Below are 20298 nucleotides of genomic sequence, written 5' to 3'. Positions count from 1 at the left end.
TTTTGGGTCTCCTGGCAGGCCAACCCAAATCTTTGGAAATGGAGTAAATGGCTACATCTAGACGCTTACTGTATGAGTTGTACATAATGACTAAACCTACTGAAAGGCTTCAGGGTGCGCCTAGCACATGCAGTGGGATGTCCCATGAAATAGTTGGTTTAAAAAGATAAGGCGGAAAATGTTCCATGGGAATATTATGCTTCCTGCTAATCAAATTCCCTACCCCTTCCTTTAAGGGGCATTTTTAAAATTTCATTTGTTTGGTCTTGTTTGCACGTAGACCTGAGAAGTACCTTAAATAGGATCTGCTTTATCTGCACCCAACTGGGTTAGCAAAATTGGTGGATCAGCTCATCCCAAAGGGAGGAAAAATGAAACCAAGCACCTAGGTTTATGCACTTTGGAAAAACAAAGTGCAATGGCAAAGTGTAGCTAAAGGTCAAATATCTGTTAGAGGTGTACAGAAAGTCAAGCTGGAGAGGGGGAGCTAATTAAAAATGTCAGAGTTATTGTCCAAGTCCCTGGCGATGATAATGTCTAACTCTAGCTGGGGAGAAGCAGCCATTTGCCTCTTTTGGCAGCTCGTGTTGGAGTCTGTGGAGGCCACGGTTTATCTCTTTACAGTCTCCTCACAGTTATTTGTGAAATTGTCTGTTGTCCCATAACCTTCCAAGAATCTTCCATTTTTCTACCTTAGGCCCGTATGAAATGACTTATCTTTGCATTTCCTCTGAGTACTTTTGAGCGATTCCACCTTATAGCTTAGGTTTCCCTTGTTTCTTTCTCTTTTGTTACTTCGGTTCACTTTCATATCGCCCTTCCCTTCTCTGGGTTTTATCCCAAAAATGCAGAAATAAGCCTCGCTTAGGACGACAAGTCAAAATTAAGGCAGCTCAAGAAGTATCATTCCCAGGTCTGAAGGGACAGGAAGATATTTGACAAATGTCAAAACAGAGAATCGGGTGCTGGGGATGCTGTGTCCCTGCTGCTAACCTCAGGTGAGAACTTATTCAGAAGCCACAGAAAGGTTTCCTCCCAGGAGCATTTGGAAACAAGGATTGAGACTCTCGCATCCTTCCTGAGTGGACAGTTGCTGGTGGGAGTGAGGGAACCTGGGCTAAAGTCACAGAGGTCCTGGGGGAGCCCAGAATTGCTTCACTGGGGCCTTTGCACAGAGACCTGTTCCTTGGCCACCTGCTCTGCTTCTCCCTCATAGGATTCCTTTAGGTGACCTTGACTTCTCAAGGTCACGGTCACTTTCATGACAGAGCTCACATTGGAGCATCTCAGAATCTGCCAAGGATCCCTTCCCAGTGGCTCTTGGTACCAGCCATAGGGAAAAGAGAAGCACTTGCAACCCAGATGGTAAGAACTGTGGGATAGCCTTTAGCTACTCATTGTGATAATGTGTCTGTCGTATTGATCTCCAAGAGTTCCTGGGAAAAACAGGTATTGCCTGAGCCACTATTTTCATGCACCATTGGGATCTTAAAGGTGGAACTGCAAATGTTTCTGTTCTGCATTGAGTCTCCTGCCTGGTCTAGTAACAACGGCATTATTGAGGGATGTCACATGCAATCAGCCAGGGATGTAGCAAGCCAAATCAGACTGTGTGCGCTACTTCTTATTTTGCCATTCATCTTTTCAATGATCCCAGGCAAGCCCATTGCTTCTGGAAAACACATTTCCTAACCAATTTGAGAAGGCCATTGTAAGTTTGTCTCCTGGATGTCAATGAGGAGGAATTATTATAACATAAAAGCACTTATGCATAAACACTTTTGATAGTAAATGGTTCTGTTGGACTGTGGTATTCAAATAAAGTAAAATCCCATTTTAAGAGATTTATACAAAAAGTTAGCTTAACAAAATAAAAATGACCATTAAATAAAATTGGAAAATGCATGCACTCTTCTCCTTGATCCTGAGCTTCAGTGGCCAGATCATGTTAATTCTTCCTTTCTAGTGACTTATGTCGTAAAGCATTTTCCCTCATTTTTCTCAAGCAGACTCTGATCACTTTTGATTCAAACAAATTGGAACCTTTGGTCAATAGCTTTTTGCTGCCTTGAGGAAAAATTCCAGAATCCTTAAGGCCTGTCCACAGTCCACAGTCACCTCCGTGGAATGTGCCACTGCTGTCCCTGTAGTTTCCCATGAATGTTATCTTGCAGACTTGGCTTGTGCATTTCTCACACCTGGAACGCTTTCTCCTTTCATGTGTTTAAATGACACTACATTTTCTGTGTCCCAGTTCCAGTTAATAGTTCACTCATCTACTAGAATATATACTCCATGAGGGCAGGATTTTTGTTTGCTGCCCAACAGAATGTGTGCCCAGGGATTGATGAAACCAATCCATTAGCAAGTCCTGCTGGTTTTATTTCCAGATCTGCTATTTCTCTCTACCTCCACCTTGGTCCAAGTCACTGACATTTCCTGTCTCAACTGTTAACCCAATAAATAGCCTCCTGTCTTGTCTTCTCCCTTCCATGTTACACATCCTTTGCCTCAGTCCTTTCTCCATTGAACAGCCAGTGTGATGCTTTTAACAGCGTAATCAGATTTCATCGTTCTCCTGCTTAAAACCCCTCATTGGCTTTCTGTTGCCCTCAGGATAATGCCAAAGCTGCTTAAGGTGATCTATAAGGCCTTAAAGGATTTGGTTCCTGAATTCTTCTCTACTTAATCTCCTAATACTGTTACTTGATGATGAAAAGGTGTCAGTCAGCAAAGGCCTGGAAGAAAATCTTCCAAACAGAAGGAAGAGCCAGGGCAAAAACTCTGATGTGGGAATGGGTTTGGTGGTGAAAACATAAATCTTCAGGGCTGCACAGTATTCTTTTCAGGAGGGATTTCTTGACAAGCCTACTTGGGGTAGAGGCTGAGCTTCCAAGGGCCTGCATGGAGAAGAGTCTACCTGGAAAATGGGCTTGTTAAATGGGAGAGAGAAGGTTGTGTGTAAAATGGTGAAGAAGAGAGGGTGAGGAAGTAATGAGGTGCTGGTGGAAGATCTTGTGTTCCATGAGGTGACTCCTTCTTTTGATCCTTAAAAATCTGAAAGGCTCCAAATATAAAATGTTCAATGAAGGGAAGTTTCTTTGAGGAGTTGCTAAAGTAGCTGAGTCACAGGGCAGAGCTGGACAGGAAGGCCATGGGAACACAGGATGGGCGTGGTAGATAAAACGGAGGAGTACATTTCAGATTCCCCATAAATCACAGGGAGAGCTCCAGACTTTTAAAAGGTTATAGAATTGGTATTTACACAGATACAATCTGACATCTGAGGAGCCATGTGGCCAAGCTAATATTGGATGGCACCACTCTAGATGATGAAACTACAGCTTTGGTTAATGATGGGGCTGGATTTGAACCCAGATATGTCTGATTCTTACATTGTATCGCATTCTCTCCTGAGCCAAGCCTTTGCCAGGAAGATGTGCAGCATGGTGGTGGTGGAGAGGGGGGCGGGTTAAAGAAATATTTTCCCTTGGTCATTAAAGGTTTCTTAAGAAGAATATATATAAGCAACAGTTTGGGAAAAACAGGACACATGATGGAAATAGCTGATAAAGACAAACCTGGTAAAGCGCACTTGCCTCAGCAGATAACTCCAAGCCCAGGCTTTAAGCACTTCAAAGTCTGTTCAGATTAGTCCTTCTAACAAACGTTTTTGTCATGGAAGGATGGTGATGAAGCAGTGATTGGATAACAGAGGTTAACTTTACTGTAGCAACATACCTTTTGGACAGCTGCAGAAGTTTGTGATTAAAAATAACCTACTTTTAGTTTACAAAGGACAGTCAGACACATTTTTTCACTCGACCCTTTGAGAACCCCAAGAGGCATACTGTCCTCATTTTCCAGAGAGGTAAGCTGATTGTTCACACTCAGGTACCAATTAAGTGGCAGATCCAGGACCTGAACTCAGATCCTCCGACTCTAAACCTGAAGCTTTTGCCAGCTCTACCTGGCTGCCTCTTCCGTAAGTGAAGAGAAGGAGGTAAACTGCTGCTTGCCTACTCTGATGCCACAGGGCTTTTCTGACTGAAGGTCACTGACAGCCACCAGTGGGTGAATGCAGGATATGTCTTGTCAATAGGTTGTGTGGATGAGTGTTGGTGTGCATGTGTTTTTGTGTGTGTATTTCCATCTGTGCATTTATCCCAAATACCTGCAAGGCAACTCTTCTAGTGTAATTTTCCTTAATTGGTTTCCTGTTATTTCTGAGAATTGCTATGGTAGAATTTACATAACTAAACATCTTGAACACTGAGAGAGTTCACCTTCCTTTTCACCCACAAGTCAGAAGAGGCTAGAGCCCTAACTGGTTTGGCTCAGTGAACAGAGCATAGGTCTGGGGACTGAAGGGTCCCAGGTTTGAGTCTGGTCAAGGGCAGATGCCTGGGTTTCGGGCTCAATCCGCAGTAAGGGGTGTACAGGAGGCAGCCAGTCAATGATTCTCTCTCATCATTGATGTTTCGATCTCTCTCTTCCTCTCTGAAATCAATGAAAAAAGAAGGAGGAGGAGGAGGGGAAGGGGAAGAGGGGAGGGGGAGGAGGAGGGCTAGAAAGCTAATCTGCTTCTGTTTTCATGGTCTGAGAGAGGGCACATACACCTTCGAGTTACTTACAAGTTGCTACAGCTAACAATATGGGAACCTACTCAAGAAGCCAAATGTATATTATACCAAAATCCCATAACCTCAGAGCTGTATATCTCTTCATCAGTATCCAATACACGAAATAACCAAGTCCCAGAACAATGGCCTCTCCATGCCTGAGGCAGTACCTCTGGGAATCATCTATCCTTTCAAGGTTGATTGCAAAAATCTTTCCCTGCCTTACAAGGTATTAAGGTTAACTTATTGGAGAAAACTATGTGAATTAAACGTTGTACATTTCACCCCAGGTTAAGACTATTTCAACAGACTTCAAATATAATAAAAATATTTCAGAATGTAGCTTCACTGCCCGTGGAGAATAGCTTGCTTTTATTTATCTTGCTGATTGTTGTCTTCATCATCTAGCTTTTCTGCTTGGAAAACTCTCAGTCCCCACCCCCTAACATGTGCCTTATCACATCACCATATTTTCTAAATCAAATAAAGTGGGACTGACTCCAAACTGCCAATTGTCAGGAGCGAAAAAATGGGAAGAACAAAGCTTCTCAGACTGGCATTGCCAGGTCTGAGCCCACCTTCCAGCTGCATCTCCCGTGACACCCCGACACTTAAACAAAACCACTCCACTCACTGTTTCCCCAGGAAACTTCTACGTGTTTCCCGTGATATCTGGGCTTAGTGCACCTAGAGAGCCCTGCCATCTACCTCTGCCTGTAAAATTCTTCTTCTTTTTCATGTCCTTCCTTGGACGCTCTTTCATGAAACTAGTATGAATCCTGCTGTAGTTTATAGTGGTTTGTTGTTCATTTGTCCATCCATCCAACAAATATCTAACGAGCAGTAAGCATATCTTCATGGTGCTTTTGGTTTGGTTAGGAAGTCAGACTGTGTAAAAGAGATCTTACAAAATCCATGATAAGTATATAGTAGAGGAAGTGTAGCACACACAGGAGCCATCTAAACTAGTTTTGTATGTGTGTGTTGGCATTTGGAGTTGGGTCCAGGAAGGCTTTCCTTTGCTTACATTTATTTTATCTTCTACAAGGTTGGATGCCCACTGATCCAACCTTGGACGGAGTTAATAACCACAGCTCTCACCTGTGTAACTAGCTCATCTGAACCCATTTTGGACCAAGGCCATTGCATCTGGACTCTTCCAGGGCTTCCTTGCAAGTAGAAAAGCCACGGAGGATATTTTACAATTTGATAGATTTCCCCCTCTCCAGCACACTCCGCGACGCAGGGATTGTTCTGGAGTCCGTGGTTGGCATAATTGACGTGGAAATGTTCGATGGGTTTATTACCATATGTGCTGAGAGGCTCTGACGTAGGTAATCTGCACTTAACTGAAGTTAGTTCTTAAAATCCAAAAGGTGTCATGATGCCTTAGGAGCAGAGGGCTAAGAACACACCTACACCCTTCAGTCATTATCTGTAGCCTTCTGCAAACAAGAGAAATGCAGCCACATTTTGGTCATTTGTTCCAAACGGCTTGGGCGGGTTATGCTGACTGAATCCACCATGGAGCTGCCTCTGGGGAAGGTCAGTCTGTGGCTCCATAGCAGCAGGAAATTGAGAGCTTTGGAAAGTCACCTCTGAAAACAAACTTGATAAAACTCATTCCGTTCAGTGAGGTAAACTTTCCCATGGACTATGCAACAGGTTAATTTATGAAGACATTAATTTAGGCTTCTCCTTATTCCCCCCACCCCCTTTATTATTCTAAGATGGTAGGCAGGCTTTCATGATCTCAGGGACCTCCCTGAACGTTCTAGATTGCATAAGGCATCTAGGGGCTGGGGCAGGGAAGGAGGAAGTCCTGGAGTGTTGGAATTTGACTTTTTCCGCCCCTGACAATCGGCAATTTGGAGTCAGTCACACTTGATTTGATTTAGAAAATACGGTGATGTGATAAGCCACATGCGATGGAGTAAAACTGTACCCATTGTAACTGTGTATGTGAAAACGGAACGGTAGCTTGGAATGAATGGTCATATACCACTGGGAGTAGAGCTGTAAGAAGGCATCCCTTTTTTCATCTTTGCTTTTCCCTTTTTAAAACCCCCACGCTGGATTATTTTCAACATATACTACCTTCTGGGTCCTAAGGGCCCCCACTGGGGCCATGAGAAGACCAAATAATGGAAGGAAGGAAAAGGTGATGACAAGAAAATGAAGAAATAGGGAGGAGAGAAAGAGACAATTACCTAAAACAACAGTGATCCTATGCGTAGACAGAATAGATACACTGGTAAGGCATATGGTCTCAGGCCAAGTCAAGGAAATGTTCTCATCCTGGTTCCTAGCTTTTCCCTTATCCCCACGTCTCTTCTGCTTTATTTCCTATTCAGTTAGCCCTTGGTCATCCAACACCTTCATCTGCCTCCAGGCAACAGACATTTCATTCCTTCGTCCTGGCTCACTGGGAGGAGGCCTTGGGGAAAGTGTCTAGGGTTGAGCCTCTCATGGACCTGAGTTTCAAATCTGGCTCTGCCAACTGGCTGGACCATATCTTGGACAGCAGATCCTCAAGAGCTGAAAGCAGTGCCACATGTATAGATTATCCACTGACCCAAACCCTCAAATTGCCTCCTCTTTGTTATGTTACCTCCGGTCTCCTGGGTCGTGAAGACTTTTAGTCTGGAACAAGTGCTGGTGCAAATTGAGGCTGGCTAGAAGAGGTCAGAGGACACTGAAGAGAACCTGTCCACACTAATGTTCACACCCCTGATCTTGGTTCTCTCTAGTCCTCAAATTTTACTGGGCGTTGGAGAGCTTGTTAAAACAGAAAGCTGCCCTCCCTCTTCCCCCCAGAGTTTTGGATTCAGGGGTCTGGGGTAGGTGGGGCAGAAGGTTCCAGGCGATGCTGATGCTGCTGGTCCAGGAACACCCTCTGAGAACACTGTCCTAGTCCGTTTCACACTGAAGCCGAAGTGATTTGTTTAAATCCCTGCTTTTATGCTGTTGCTTTTCTGCTCAAAACCTGTTAGTAGCTCCTTGTAAGGTATATTTTGAAGTGTCAACTGTAAGAGTAAAATGATCCGTAAATATTCCCTCCAGAAGGAGTCAGAGGTGTCTAGGTTTACCAGAGACAACTGCGAGGTGTGTGTATCTCTCAAGGAGATAAGAGAAATTGTAATTGTTTTGTTTTCCATTTTACTGTAATAAATACAAGAAACTTGTGTGACATTCTTGGTAGACACTTTCATTCCACCTGCGTGTAAATCTGAAATGCTTACTCACTAATAAATTGTATTCTCATTCTATTCTCTTTATGTGCTGGTACAAAGCATTTTTGTTGTTGTTGTTGCCAAGATTGTTTTTTTCTCTAACACAACCCTATTCACTAAACCACTGTGTCAAGCTAGGCTGATACAATTAGATTACCCAACCCCTCAAACCCTCCCCCCACACACACACACCCTGAAATCTGGGATTAACTGAGAGACATGGTCTGCACAGAGAGAGAGAGGCAAACAGTGAGGCAGCTACACATAGAGAAGCAGAGGTGCCGATTCGTGAGGGCTTTACATATGGGGGACAGTCCCAGTGAGGTCCAGCTGTTGTCCCTGCCTTGGATTCTGCAAGCTACCCCACGTCCTGCCCAAATCCCCTTTATTGCTTAAGCAAATTGGCCTTGGATTTCTGCTAATTCCATCCGAGGTAACCTTCACTGAGATACTCCCTGATGAAGTCCAGATTCCTGGACACAGTAACAAAGATCTGCAGGATCTGGTGCCTGCTTACCCTTCCATCCCTTATCTAAACACACTTACCTCCTACTCTATATTTCAGTCATACTTAGCTCCTTTTTTAAAAAGCTCTTTCTACTCTTCAGGATTTGAGCATGCTGTTTTCTCCCCTCTTATAACACACTTTTCTCCTTATTGTCTGGCCAATTTCTATTTGGCCTTCCCAGATACACAGCTTCTTCTCTAGAGTCTCAGAGCGCCTTTAAAAGTCTGAGCACTTACATAAGACATCGTAATTGCCTGTTGACTTGTCTCTTTTCCTCCCTCGATTTTGAGCTCTCTTAGGGCAAAGACTGAGTCTCCATTGCTGTCCTCTAAACACAATACCTGGAACTTGGCTGGTACCTGATAAATGCTTGTCAAATGAGTGAACGGATGTGCTCCTTGTCATCCATCACTTACCCAGTGTCAGATTGACAACACTGAGTAGAAAAAAATGAAAATTACTTTGGCCCCAAGCTATAGACTATAATTTGGAACTACTCCTGAGGTGAAGAATCAGATATCACCATGGTTTGGGAATATCCCATTACCTTCATTGTGCGTCTCCCCCCCCCCCCCCTTTATTTAATGATTGTGCCAGAGTTTCTAATTAGAGAAAAGGGCCTCATGCACTTATTGATTCAAATGTTCTGCATTTGAATCACAGAGGAGATTTTGAGAATAAGGGTAGAATTCAGCATATCAGAAATTCAATCCATCTGAGATCTCTCCAAGAGGTTTGCCCTTGGGTCATTTAGCACAGACTTTCTTAGTCACTGAAAACTGTTGTCATGGTAATCATGGAACCTTTCATGATTCTGTATACGAGTTAATGAAGATACTGGAAACAACCCAAAGGACTTTATACTTGGGTGTGCATTTGTCTCCATATTAACCCAATCATTGTTTTGAAGCACATCTGCCCCTGGGCCGATTCTCTTGGCTCTGGGTCCTGACAGGAATAAATAAACAACAGATTCCTTTTTAGTATTTCAGGCGAGGAGGCCGTGGATGGCTGCCCTTTTGGTCTCATTTCAACAGGAAATCCCACATGGAGGTTATAAAGGAGCAGAAGAAAAAAAGAATGGTGTATGAAGCAAATCTCTTTCTTTTATTTCAAATCATTAATGTTGCTGATTTCAAGGCACCAAAATGCAATGCTGTGAAGACGTTTCAGTTGGAGAGCCCCGAACATTGATTATATCCCAAGCCTTTCTTGTATGGTCCTTTCTACATATACCTTAACTCGAGCCTCCATCAAGCCCCCAGATCTCGCTCCAGGTTCCTCAGTGTGCTCACAACGTTTGAGTGTGAGATTTCCCATCTGTGTCCTGTCCTACTTGTTTCCCAACATCCATTCTCCTAGTAGTGCGGATGCTTGACATCAAGACATTTCCCATCCTCCCTTAATGATGGCTGAGGGTCTTTAAGTAGAAGTGGCATTTTGACTTTTTGGACTCATCTTTAAAGGGAGTGGGTATGTTCCCTTCGTCCTCCCTTCTCACTGGCTGAAATGTGAATGATGGATGGAGCTGGGCTAGACATTGTAGACAATGAGTTGGGAGCCACTCTGAGAAAGGCAGGGTCTTTGAAGATTGTGAGGTTTCTCTGAAAGCCCAGACTGACTGTTTTTGTCTTATTGAAGCAACTGTTATTTTGGATTTTCTGTTATCTGATCTTAACTAATATACCACCCCAAATGAAATTTACTTTTCCTCTTTCCATGGGTTGGGTGTGAAACCCATGGGCTTTTCTGAGAAATTTACCTTCGGATTCCAGGCCATGCTGGAAGATGGGCAGGTTTGCTGGACCTTTGCATTAGCCAGACTGAATTTTCTGGTATGATAATGAAGACATCATTTCAATGGCAGGAAAATACCTTCACAGAATAGCCATAGCGATATTGTATTGCCTGGTCTTTGTATGTGTATTTTGGATTTTTCTAGTATAGTGGAACCATGTATCTTTCACCCTAAACTTAGGACTCCTGTCTCTCATGCTTTTCAGAATGGGATAAGTGATAAATAAGAATCATTACTAATTAGTCTGAGTCCAGAGTAATTGAAATAAAGACAAAGAAAAAAACAACCTTCCAAATTATCTAAACAAAAAACGTAACAACCTTCCTCATGGAGACACAAGCCTTATGTCAGTGAGGAATTACAGCTTTACTTACTGAATTTAGGCCTTTTAATCTTCTTGGTCATTTCTTTATTTGAATGTATTCCCGTCACCAGCAAAACTACATGAAGAAAATACAAAATAACTAATCAATATTAGTTCACCTAAACACTTTCTCTCTTTTGATCCTGATATTTGCTTGGGTCACATATTAAAATATTCTCATTAGTTAAACTAATTTCCCCTTATATTGAGGTGAGGAAAGAAGACATATCTTTTGTACACTTGGCCTCTGTGGAGGAAAGTCTTTCAGAAATACCTTTCAGATGCCTAACCTTTGCTTTGTTGTCTTTAAATTTCAGCACACCAATCCTACCATCTCCATTTTGCAAAGGAGGGAACGTGGTTTGCTTGGTCTCAGGAATGGGTGATAGAGGTAGATGAGCTCCAGATCCTTCTTGTGTTCTTTCCTCTGTGTCACAATGAGTTTCCAAATGGCCAGAGAATGGCATGCTGCGCGCCACAGAGAGAGGGGTGAATGGAGAGGATATGTAAAAAGCCCCAGAGAAGGGCTGTCTGGGAAAGGAAGACAAGGAAAAGGTGACAAGGAAAAGGGGTAGAGAGAGGCTACAAGATCTGAGATGTGACGTGTGTGTCCACAGGTGGTCCCTCCAGCAGCACGGGGTTCTGCACTCCCCACGAAGGACATCTGCAGATGCTTGAGCTTCCCCAGAAACAGGAGCAGAGCTGCAAGCAGCATTTGGATGCTGTTCTCCTTTGGGAAGTGTAACAGTGGGGGCAGAAGGGGGACCTCTTTATCTTTTTAAATTTAAAGTCACATTACCAGTTTGAGCCTTGTGTTTTTAAAAAATAACATTGACCGATTTTTTTAAAAATCTTTATTGTTCAGATTATTACAGATGTTCCTATCCCCCCCCCCCCCCAATAGCTCCCCTCTATCCAGTTCTCACCCCACTCCAGGCCTTCACCCCCCCCCCCACTGTCCTTGTCCATAGGTGTAAGCTCTTTGTCCAATCTCTTCCCGCACCCCTAACAACCCCTTCCCCCCGAGAATTGTCAGTCCGCTCCCTTTCCATGCCCCTGATTCTATTACTTTCACCAGTTCTGTTCATCAGATTTTTTATTCATTTGATTTTTAGATTCACTTGTTGATAGATATGTATTTGTTGTCACTTTGTTGTTAATAATTTTTTATCTTTACCTTTTTCTTCTTCTTCCTCTTCTTAAAGAATACCCTTCAGCATTTCATATAGTACTGGTTTGGTGGTGATGAACTCCTTTAGCTTTTTCTTGTCTGTGAAGCTCTTTATCTGACCTTCAATTCTAAATGATAGCTTTGCTGGGTAGAGTAACCTTGGTTGTAGGTTCTTGCTATTTATCGCTTTGAATATTTATTGCTGCTCCCTTCTAGCCTGCATAGTTTCTGTTGAGAAATCAGCTGAGAGTCGTATGGGTACTCACTTGTAGGTAACTAACTGTTTTTCTCTTGCTGCTTTCAAGATTCTCTCTTTGTCTTTTGCCCTTGGCATTTTAATTATGATGTGTCTTGGTGTGGTCCTCTTTGGATTCCTCTTGTTTGGGGTTCTCTGCGTTTCCTGGACTTGTAAGTCTATTTCTTTCACCAGGTGGGGGAAGTTTTCAGTCATTATTTCTTCAGATAGGTTTTCAGTATCTTGCTCTCTCTCTTCTTCTGGCTCCCCCATAATTCTGATGTTGGTACGCTTGAAGTTGTCCAGAGGCTTCTTACACCATCTTCATATTTTTGGATTCTCTTTTCTTTTTGCTTTTCCCGTTGGGTGTTTTTTGCTTCTGCGTATTTCAAATCTTTGACTTGATTCTTGGGATCCTCTCGTCTGCTGTTGAATCTCTATATATTATTTTTTATTTCAGTCAGTGTATGCTTAACCCTTTGCACTCGCTTGTTTTTTTCTCGATTCCTTTATTCTAATGCTAACCGTATCGAGTCACACTCGACATCCGAGTGCAAAAGGTTAATTTCTGACTGGTCCTTTTCCACTTTTTTGGCATTTTCACTAAGATCCTTGAAGGTCTCACTAAGTTCCTTGGAGGTTTCTAGAAGGTTCTTGAGTAACCTTATAACCGTGGTTTTGAACTCTATATCCAGTATTTTGCTTTCATCCATTTATTTCATTTGTGACTTGTTTCTTTGTCTCCGCATTTTGGCGCTTCCCTGTGTTTGTTTCTATGTATTGGGTAGCTGCTAAGTCTCCTTGAGTTGATAGAGTGGCCTTGTGTGCTAGGTGTCCTATAGGGCCCAGTGGCTCAGCCTCCCCAGTCAACTGAGGTGGACACTTGTGGTGCACCCCTTTGTGGGCTGTGAGCACAGTCTTGTTGTAGTTAAACCTTGATTGCTGTTGGTATCACTGGGAGGAATTGACCTCCAGGCCAATTGACTGTGAGGAACAGCTGTGTCTATGCTGGAAGAGCTGCTGTGTAGGAGACACCCTTATGGGTCAGGACTTGCTTCAGTGGGGCTTTGGTGCTCAATGAGTCTGCCCCTTGAGTGTGTCTCTTATGGATGTGAAGAGTTGTAATCCAGTATGGTCTCCCTCTGACCACTGGGTACACTGGCTCTTGGATCTCCAAGGAAGTGAAAGTCAGCCACTGCCTGGGGCCGCCCAGCAGGAGCTACAGAGAGATCTGCAGATTTCTCCTCTTTGTATGGGGTTTGGAAGTGCCCAGACGAGGCCTAGCTGTGTAGCAAGGCAGGCTGCTGCTGCTGTTGCCTGTTTAACAGGTTTTAGGCTGAGAAAGGACAGGCCATTCATATGCAAAAGCCGCAGTACACAGCTTGGGTGGGGTTGTAAATTGGGTGGGGCAGGGTCTCAGGGAATCACCAGAGTGGAGCAAACAGCAATGGCTGCCAGTCAGCCCTGCACCAGAGAGGTCCCCGCGTCTCCGTGCAGGAACAATGATCGCTGCGAGCACCACTGAAAGAAAGCTGCTCTTGCATGCCTGCCCCGATGCCAGACAGCCCAGTTTCTCCCCGTATGTGTCTGGGTCCACCAGAGTATCGCCCGGAACTGGAGTTCAGAGCAAGTGGGAGCTTGTATTTCCCTCCGATTAAAAAAGCAGCACATCCAGGTGCCAGCACTTTTCGCTCCTCCACACCTCCTACCAGTCTCAATGCACTTTCTTCACCTCTCTAGTTGTGGAACTTCCACTCAGCCAGCTTTCCCGTGGTTCTGGATGGTAGTTATTCTGCCTTTTAGTTGTAATTTTGATGTGGTGGTGAGAGGCAGCAAGTATAGGAGTTTACCTATGCCGCCATCTTGGTTCTCCTCAATTTTTTTATTACCAAAAGAATACATAGGTTCCTTGCAGAAAAATGTAAAAAACACAAAAAGCAGTACAGAAAACATGGATGAACACAAAAGTATATTTTCAGTCTTTTTCTATATGTATATATGTATTCTTATAGGTCCTTTTAAACAAATATTTGATCATGCGCATACTGTTTCCAATGTTTTAGAACTTATGTCTATTAAGGATATATGCAGACTTTTTTGTCATTAAATGTTACTGTTAAAATAACTTTAACTGCCTGTAAATATATATATTGGTGCTCTCCCTCCAGGGAGCACGCCCATGCCATTCCCTCCCCCGTCTCCTTCCCCTATAGGAACTTATCCCCTAACCTCTAAGGGTCCCCAGGAGACTTGCAACCAGGGGAGCAATGGGCAGTGGCAGCTCGTCCTGGGCTAACCCCCTGAACCTGTCTCCAAGGCCCCTTTTCTCTGACTTCCCAGTGAGCCAAAGCAGCCCAGCCTAAGAATATTTTTGCTGCAGTCAATAAATTCTTGCTTGCTTTTCTAAAAAAAAAAAAAATGTGTATATGTATATATTATATATATGTACTGTATGCACATATAATAATTTAGCCAATTTCCAATTTAACATGAGTAGCTCCATCTTTGCACTGATCCATTATCATTTCCTTAAAATAAACCTCCAAATAGGATTTCTTGCCTGAAAGCTATGCCCTCTTAAGATTTTGATTTATATTGTGACCTTTTTTTTTTTATTGGCAATATTCTCACTTCCCTGTACGTATTCTAATTCTACCAGTAATGTTTTTCCTTTCAAAGGGTCAGTCAGTTTTCTATTCTTTCCTCTCCAGGCATTCTTTCACTCCAAGGTAGTGCTGCTTTAACTTATCTCTCTTTTAGCCACTTTTCTGAGAAACCCGCTTTCTGGATAGAGTTGGGACTCTGAGGTGAACATTGAGGCAATAGACTAACCCAAACAGGCATTTTCCTTTCTAGTTTTTATGTTTGTTTTTTCATAGAACACAGAGGCTTGATTTAGGCATAAATGGACTTAGAAATTCTTGAATTGGAAACTGTCTTTAAGGTAAAAGGAGGCAATGTCCCCAAGTTTGTTTTGGGGACTTTATTTATATTTATCTTATGATTCTCTAGCTACTCTGCCAATGATGCAGCCACTGAATTATCCCCAGTTTTGACAACTGGCATTAGCCGAGGTCGGGACAGATGACATACCATGTCCTGTATGAACAGAAACATGAAAGAGAATTCAGTGAGAGCCCCAAGTCTAGCCAAGCAGAATGAAAGCAGACACTTTTAGGTGTTATTTACTTCTGGGGTTTGGATGTGTGTGAGCGTCCTGCAGGTCTAATTTTTTATAGTAGCCTCTGTGTCATTTAACACTGCAAAGACCACATTTTCATTTTATAGACAAAAATAAATAACTAGAATCCTTGAAATTAAAAAAATAGTACTAAGTAAATATATAGAAAGTAAATGACACAAGGTAAGTTGATGGAATAAGTGACACAGTAATAAATGTGGGTATCCATTTTTGTGGAAAACCAAATCCTGGTCTGGGCTTGAGTGTCTGTGGCAAGTGGTGTATATAAGCCCTGGTATCATTAGGACTATAAATATTTCAGTAAGACCACCTCACCTGCATTTGCTCACCCAAGACCCTCCAGGCTGAAGACATGCAGAGCGGGCTTCAGTTTTACAGCCCTGCTTCATAAAGTCATTACTTTCAGTGGTTCACAGAGGCCACCCCCTCGTGAGACTTGTTAATTAAAGCTCCCAGAGATCACTTCTCCAGAGGAGGGCTGGGCAATAAGGCTGCAAATGTGCTTGTGCCCTGGGGCGAGTCTTCATCCCTCATCAGTAAGACTTCTCTTGCTAAACCGAAATGCTGCATTGGGTGTTGAACTTGGGTGAGAGAGAAATCAGTCGTGTTCCTTTTCTTAGGAAGCCAGTCAGAGGTGGAGATGGCTGATGCTCACTTCAGAGTACAAAGCGAAATACAGGTGTGAAAGCCAGTCCCTCCTGGGGGAGTAGTTAGTCATCTGGCTAGTGAGGCCATTAGTGTCTAGAAGCCTTGAGGAAAGGATGTCTAGATGCCAAAGTTCCAAGGCAATCATGGCCTTAAAAACATTCATATTCTTTGTCCTAGAATATATACCCCTAGGAATATAGCCCAAGCTATAGACAACGATTTATGTAAACAATGTTCATTACAGCATTATTTCTAGTGGCAATCTGGAAATAATGAGATATTGGAAATGTTCCAACAACAGGAAAATCATAAGATTTATTACAAATGATATGTAGAAGATTAAATGACATGAGACATGCTCAGCTCTCACCTTAAGAGTAATTCTGACAAAATGAGAATATATGTAGAGAAATAACTGGAACAAATATAACAAATGCTAATAAGGATGTAATTATAATTTCTATCTTACCTGTATTTTTCCCATTTTATAGTATACTTCTCATATATATTCTATGTCTTATATTGATTATGCTTCTCTTACGTTTAGAAAAAGCCAGCATTATTGTCTTTTAACTTGGTCATATTGAAGTCATAGATATTCACAGTAATGAAAAATGCTTTCTAAAACCATTGACAGAGTTCATGGGAACTTGTGTTCCAGTTTTCCTGTCAGTAATAAGTTATAATCAGAATCTGTTTACTATCAAGGAAAGTCATGAAGTGCCAGAACATCTGATCAGTGGTCACATCAGGAAGCACCTACTGAATACTTAGCATAGGTCTGGGACTTTTAAAGAAGTGCCTCATTCTAGCCCATAAACTGCTAGAAACCTAAAGTTACTAACTTGGGGAGTGCTGACAAGGACCCTCTCCTTGATCAAATGGTAGTCAGATTCCTCTAAGCCCTCCTCTCAACTATGCTTTGACCTTGGGCTTAAGTGTCCATCTTTGTTGGACCTGCATTGCCCAGTTTTAACAGGAATCCTGTTTAGAGAGAACCCCTTCTACTCCCAGGAAATCTGACCACCCTGGTCTGCCTTTAGCAGGAATCCTGTCAAGTTGCTTCAGCAAGAGCCCCCCTACTCGTGATGTCTCTTCTTAGTGATTTCCATCCACTGACCCCTGCAACCTCCTCCTTGGTTGTAAATCCCCACTTTCATTGTTGTGTTTGGAATTGAGCCCAGTTCTACACTGTCTTTTTTCCCTAATTAAAGTCCGTTTTTACCACTTTAACCACTGTCCAGCTCTGGTTCTCTTTACCACTGTCCACAATGCCTTCCTAAAAACTGATTTAAAAAGCATATCATTTTAAAGACATTCAAATTTCCCCCTTGCTTTAATTTGGGGTTATGTACTCAATGAAACATCCAGCGTCAAATAAATCAGAGCTTCATAGCAAAGACAGGACACCATGCTCTACAATCATATAAATCACAAAATTATGTTTCAAGTCATAAAATAATAATGCTGGGAGGAGCTTTGGAGGTCATCCCTTTATTTTATAGAAAAGAAACCATTGTCAGGGTGTATACTTTGGTTAAAGCTACAGTTCTTTGGGGACAGAAATTGGAGCCAGAATGCAGGTTTGCTGGCCACAGCCTTTGCCTTTTCCTCTACTTGCTCCTCATAAGTGCAAAGATCCCCCTCCCCCCCCCAAAAAAAAGTTGTTTTTAGTAATAAAGTTGTTTTGATATAAGGATGAAGTAAGTCGTGTCAGGATATCATCGTCTCATCTGTTGTGGCTGATAATCAATTAGTGGCTCAGCTGCTGAGGGTCCCTGCTGGGGGCTTATCCATAAGAACATGGGGAGAAACAACTATGCCAAGGGGACATTTATACTGTAAATACTGAGAGTTTGTGGGGACTATTCAAGAGTTTCTGTCTGGACAAGGAATCACTTTGCTGACCAAGAGCCCTTGGAAGACCCTTGGGGCATTAGCTCCTGTCTCGGCAAAGGGACTCCTCTCGGACAGTGGTGAATGCCACACACTGACCTCGCAAAGACCATCTGCCCGCCAACACCAGCGCTGTCATTCCCTAGAAACGTGGCAGCAACACGTGACTTGTGTTTTGGCGCTGGCAGCTGTAGGTCAGTGGGCAGTTGGTTAAGCCGGCTGTCCTGCGTGCCTAGCATGTGAAAAGATACACCTCATCTGAATTTGGACTTTATCTCTTTCATCTCGCCTGGCCTAGAAAAATAGTGCAATTGATCCATCACTGCTTTGGAGTATGTTATTTCTTTATTGGTTCACTGAGAGACATTATCCTGTGTGCTGCTGGCTTCTGAAATTCCTGCAGCAAACCTGTGTTGAATACATTGCTGGCAAAGACATGATCAACGTCTCTGATCATAATTTGTCACCCAAAACAAAATGGGCAGGTTTGGACTCTGCTCCCTTAAAAATGTAGCATCCCTTAGGAGAATAATTTATTTAGCAGTGTTTCTTGAGGGTAATGCAACATGAGCAAGACACCGCTTTTTGGAGAACCAGACCAATGGCCAGGTGAATGACACACAGATATGATGAGGTTCAGTATGGGGCATGGAACAGACTTCACCATCTGAGAAAACCAACCCTACCGACACTTTGAGTTTGTACTTCTGGCCTTCAGAGTCATGAGAGAATAAAACTCTGTTGTTCTAAGCCACCCAGTTTGTGTTATTTTGTTACGGCAGCCCCAGCACACTAGTACAGACTGTCGGAAAGCCTTTCCTGACAATAGTTTCACAGTGACCCGTCTGACTGGTCCACAGCACAGTGGGGTGGAGATTAGCAGAAGATTACCATTTGGCTTACTGCTACACCCACCAGCACTCTTCCCTCTTCTGGTTGACCTGCTGATTGCCGAGGGCCTACCTGAAGTTGCATTCTCTGGTGATAACGGAGGAATGTAAAGGGTTTCATCTCTAAAGGTATGAGTTGCCCATGGTACAAGTAAGGCCATTGTCATTGATACAACTTCTTGAGAGATTAAGCAATGAAGGCATCTCTATGTTCAGAATCTGTGAATATGCTCTATCTGAAATATTTGTTAGTTGCTGAAGAATACATACACAGATATGTGTGTATATGTGTGTATGCAATACACAGAGACACTCTAATGTAATGGATGTACTTACTATACATAAAAATATATTTACACATACGCCCTGAATTTGATCTACACTTAGCATTCTCACTTCGACTTCTCTCTAAAAGGTTTATCATAAAGAGATACTCTGTGCTGTTTATATGCTTTTCTTGGCAGGATTTCTTTGGACCTTAGGAGAATGTTAACAGTGTATCCAGATACACATATAAAAGTACTTACCAAGGAACATTTCAATAACAGATGCCTTCATAGTGAGGACAACAATCCCCATAAATCTCCAAATGGCACCCTGGAGGGGAAGAAACAATAACACCATCACATTTCAGCCAAGAATTCTGAGCTGGATGCACTGGAGTGTGGGGCAAGGCTGTTCATGTTGCATTGCCCTCTGGAGTCTTAGGATTTAAGCTGCACGTTCCTATAAGAGCTCATGCAGATGGTAGTGGCCAGAGCGCTGGTACCCAGAGAGTCTATTCTTACTTAGAAAACCGGTTCTAGCCACCAGCCTTCTGCCCTTCAGAGATCTGGTCTTTGCTTAGAACTAAGGAGGAAATAACTTGACAATTTCAAGAATATGTCCAACCAGTCTTCGAATTAGGACAGAAACCGCACTTACGATATTGAGGGAGCAATTTTAGATTACAAATAATTTGTTCATCAATCATTCAATACATACTTATTAAGTTCCTATTATATGGCTGGGTATTGTTAGGCGATAAAAATGGAATTAAAAAACAATTCTTGCTCTTAAAAGACATACTTTAATAGAGGTGGGAAAACATGTAGCCACAAATCACTATAACATTAGAGAGTGTGCAGGCCCCATAGGACGACGGGAGTTTATAGAGCAGTGGCTCTCGAGCTTTGCTGCAGACTAGTGCCATCCGGGAGTTTTAAAATGCTCTGATGCCCAGGATGCACCTCAGACCAACGGAATCAGAATCTCTTGGGTATGGAGTCTAGGCAGTAAGCTTTTAAAAACCTCCCCAGGTTATTCCAATGTGCAGCCAAGTTTGAGAACCAGTGGTGTAGAGCAAGGCTTCCAAAATCTTTAAAAAAAATCTTTATTGAGAGTATTACAGATGTCCCCTCTTTCCCCCATCCATTGCCCCTCTCCACCCAGTTCCTGCCCCACCCCAGGCCTTCACCACCGGACTGTGTGTGTCCATGGGCAATGCATAGATGCAGATAAGTTCTTTGGTTAATCTCTTCTGGTCCCCTCCCCCTTTCCACCTGAGATTTGTCAGTCTGTTCCATGTCTCTTGGAATGGGAATGTTTTGAGTCTTCCTTCTTACAACTTCAATTTCTCTCTTTGCTTGGCCCATTTACTCATACACTTAAAACGTAAATGTGCCTTTTGAAATGTGTAAAAAAAAATTCAAACTCTCTCTCAGTCATTCTAGAGGCTGCGGCCCAGGGCAG

At 42.8% G+C, this 20298-nt stretch overlaps 1 protein-coding gene across 1 annotated transcript in view; it reads right to left on the bottom strand.

Annotated features, from left to right (window-relative positions):
• The window catches only part of VIT (vitrin), a 93834-nt gene that overhangs the window by 55574 nt on the left and 17962 nt on the right, over positions 1-20298 (bottom strand). Inside the window, exons 2-3 of the mRNA XM_079791890.1 lie at positions 19095-19164; positions 10536-10601 (exon numbers count right to left, since the gene is read on the bottom strand). Coding sequence (XP_079648016.1) covers positions 10536-10601; positions 19095-19146 — 118 coding nt within the window. The 5' untranslated portion in view covers positions 19147-19164. The remainder of the gene's footprint in view (positions 1-10535; positions 10602-19094; positions 19165-20298) is intronic.

The sequence above is a fragment of the Cnephaeus nilssonii genome, assembly GCF_951640355.1.
Source record: "Cnephaeus nilssonii genome assembly, chromosome: 15".
Taxonomy (NCBI): domain Eukaryota; kingdom Metazoa; phylum Chordata; class Mammalia; order Chiroptera; family Vespertilionidae; genus Cnephaeus; species Cnephaeus nilssonii.
This window is presented reverse-complemented; position numbering and strand designations above follow the sequence as displayed.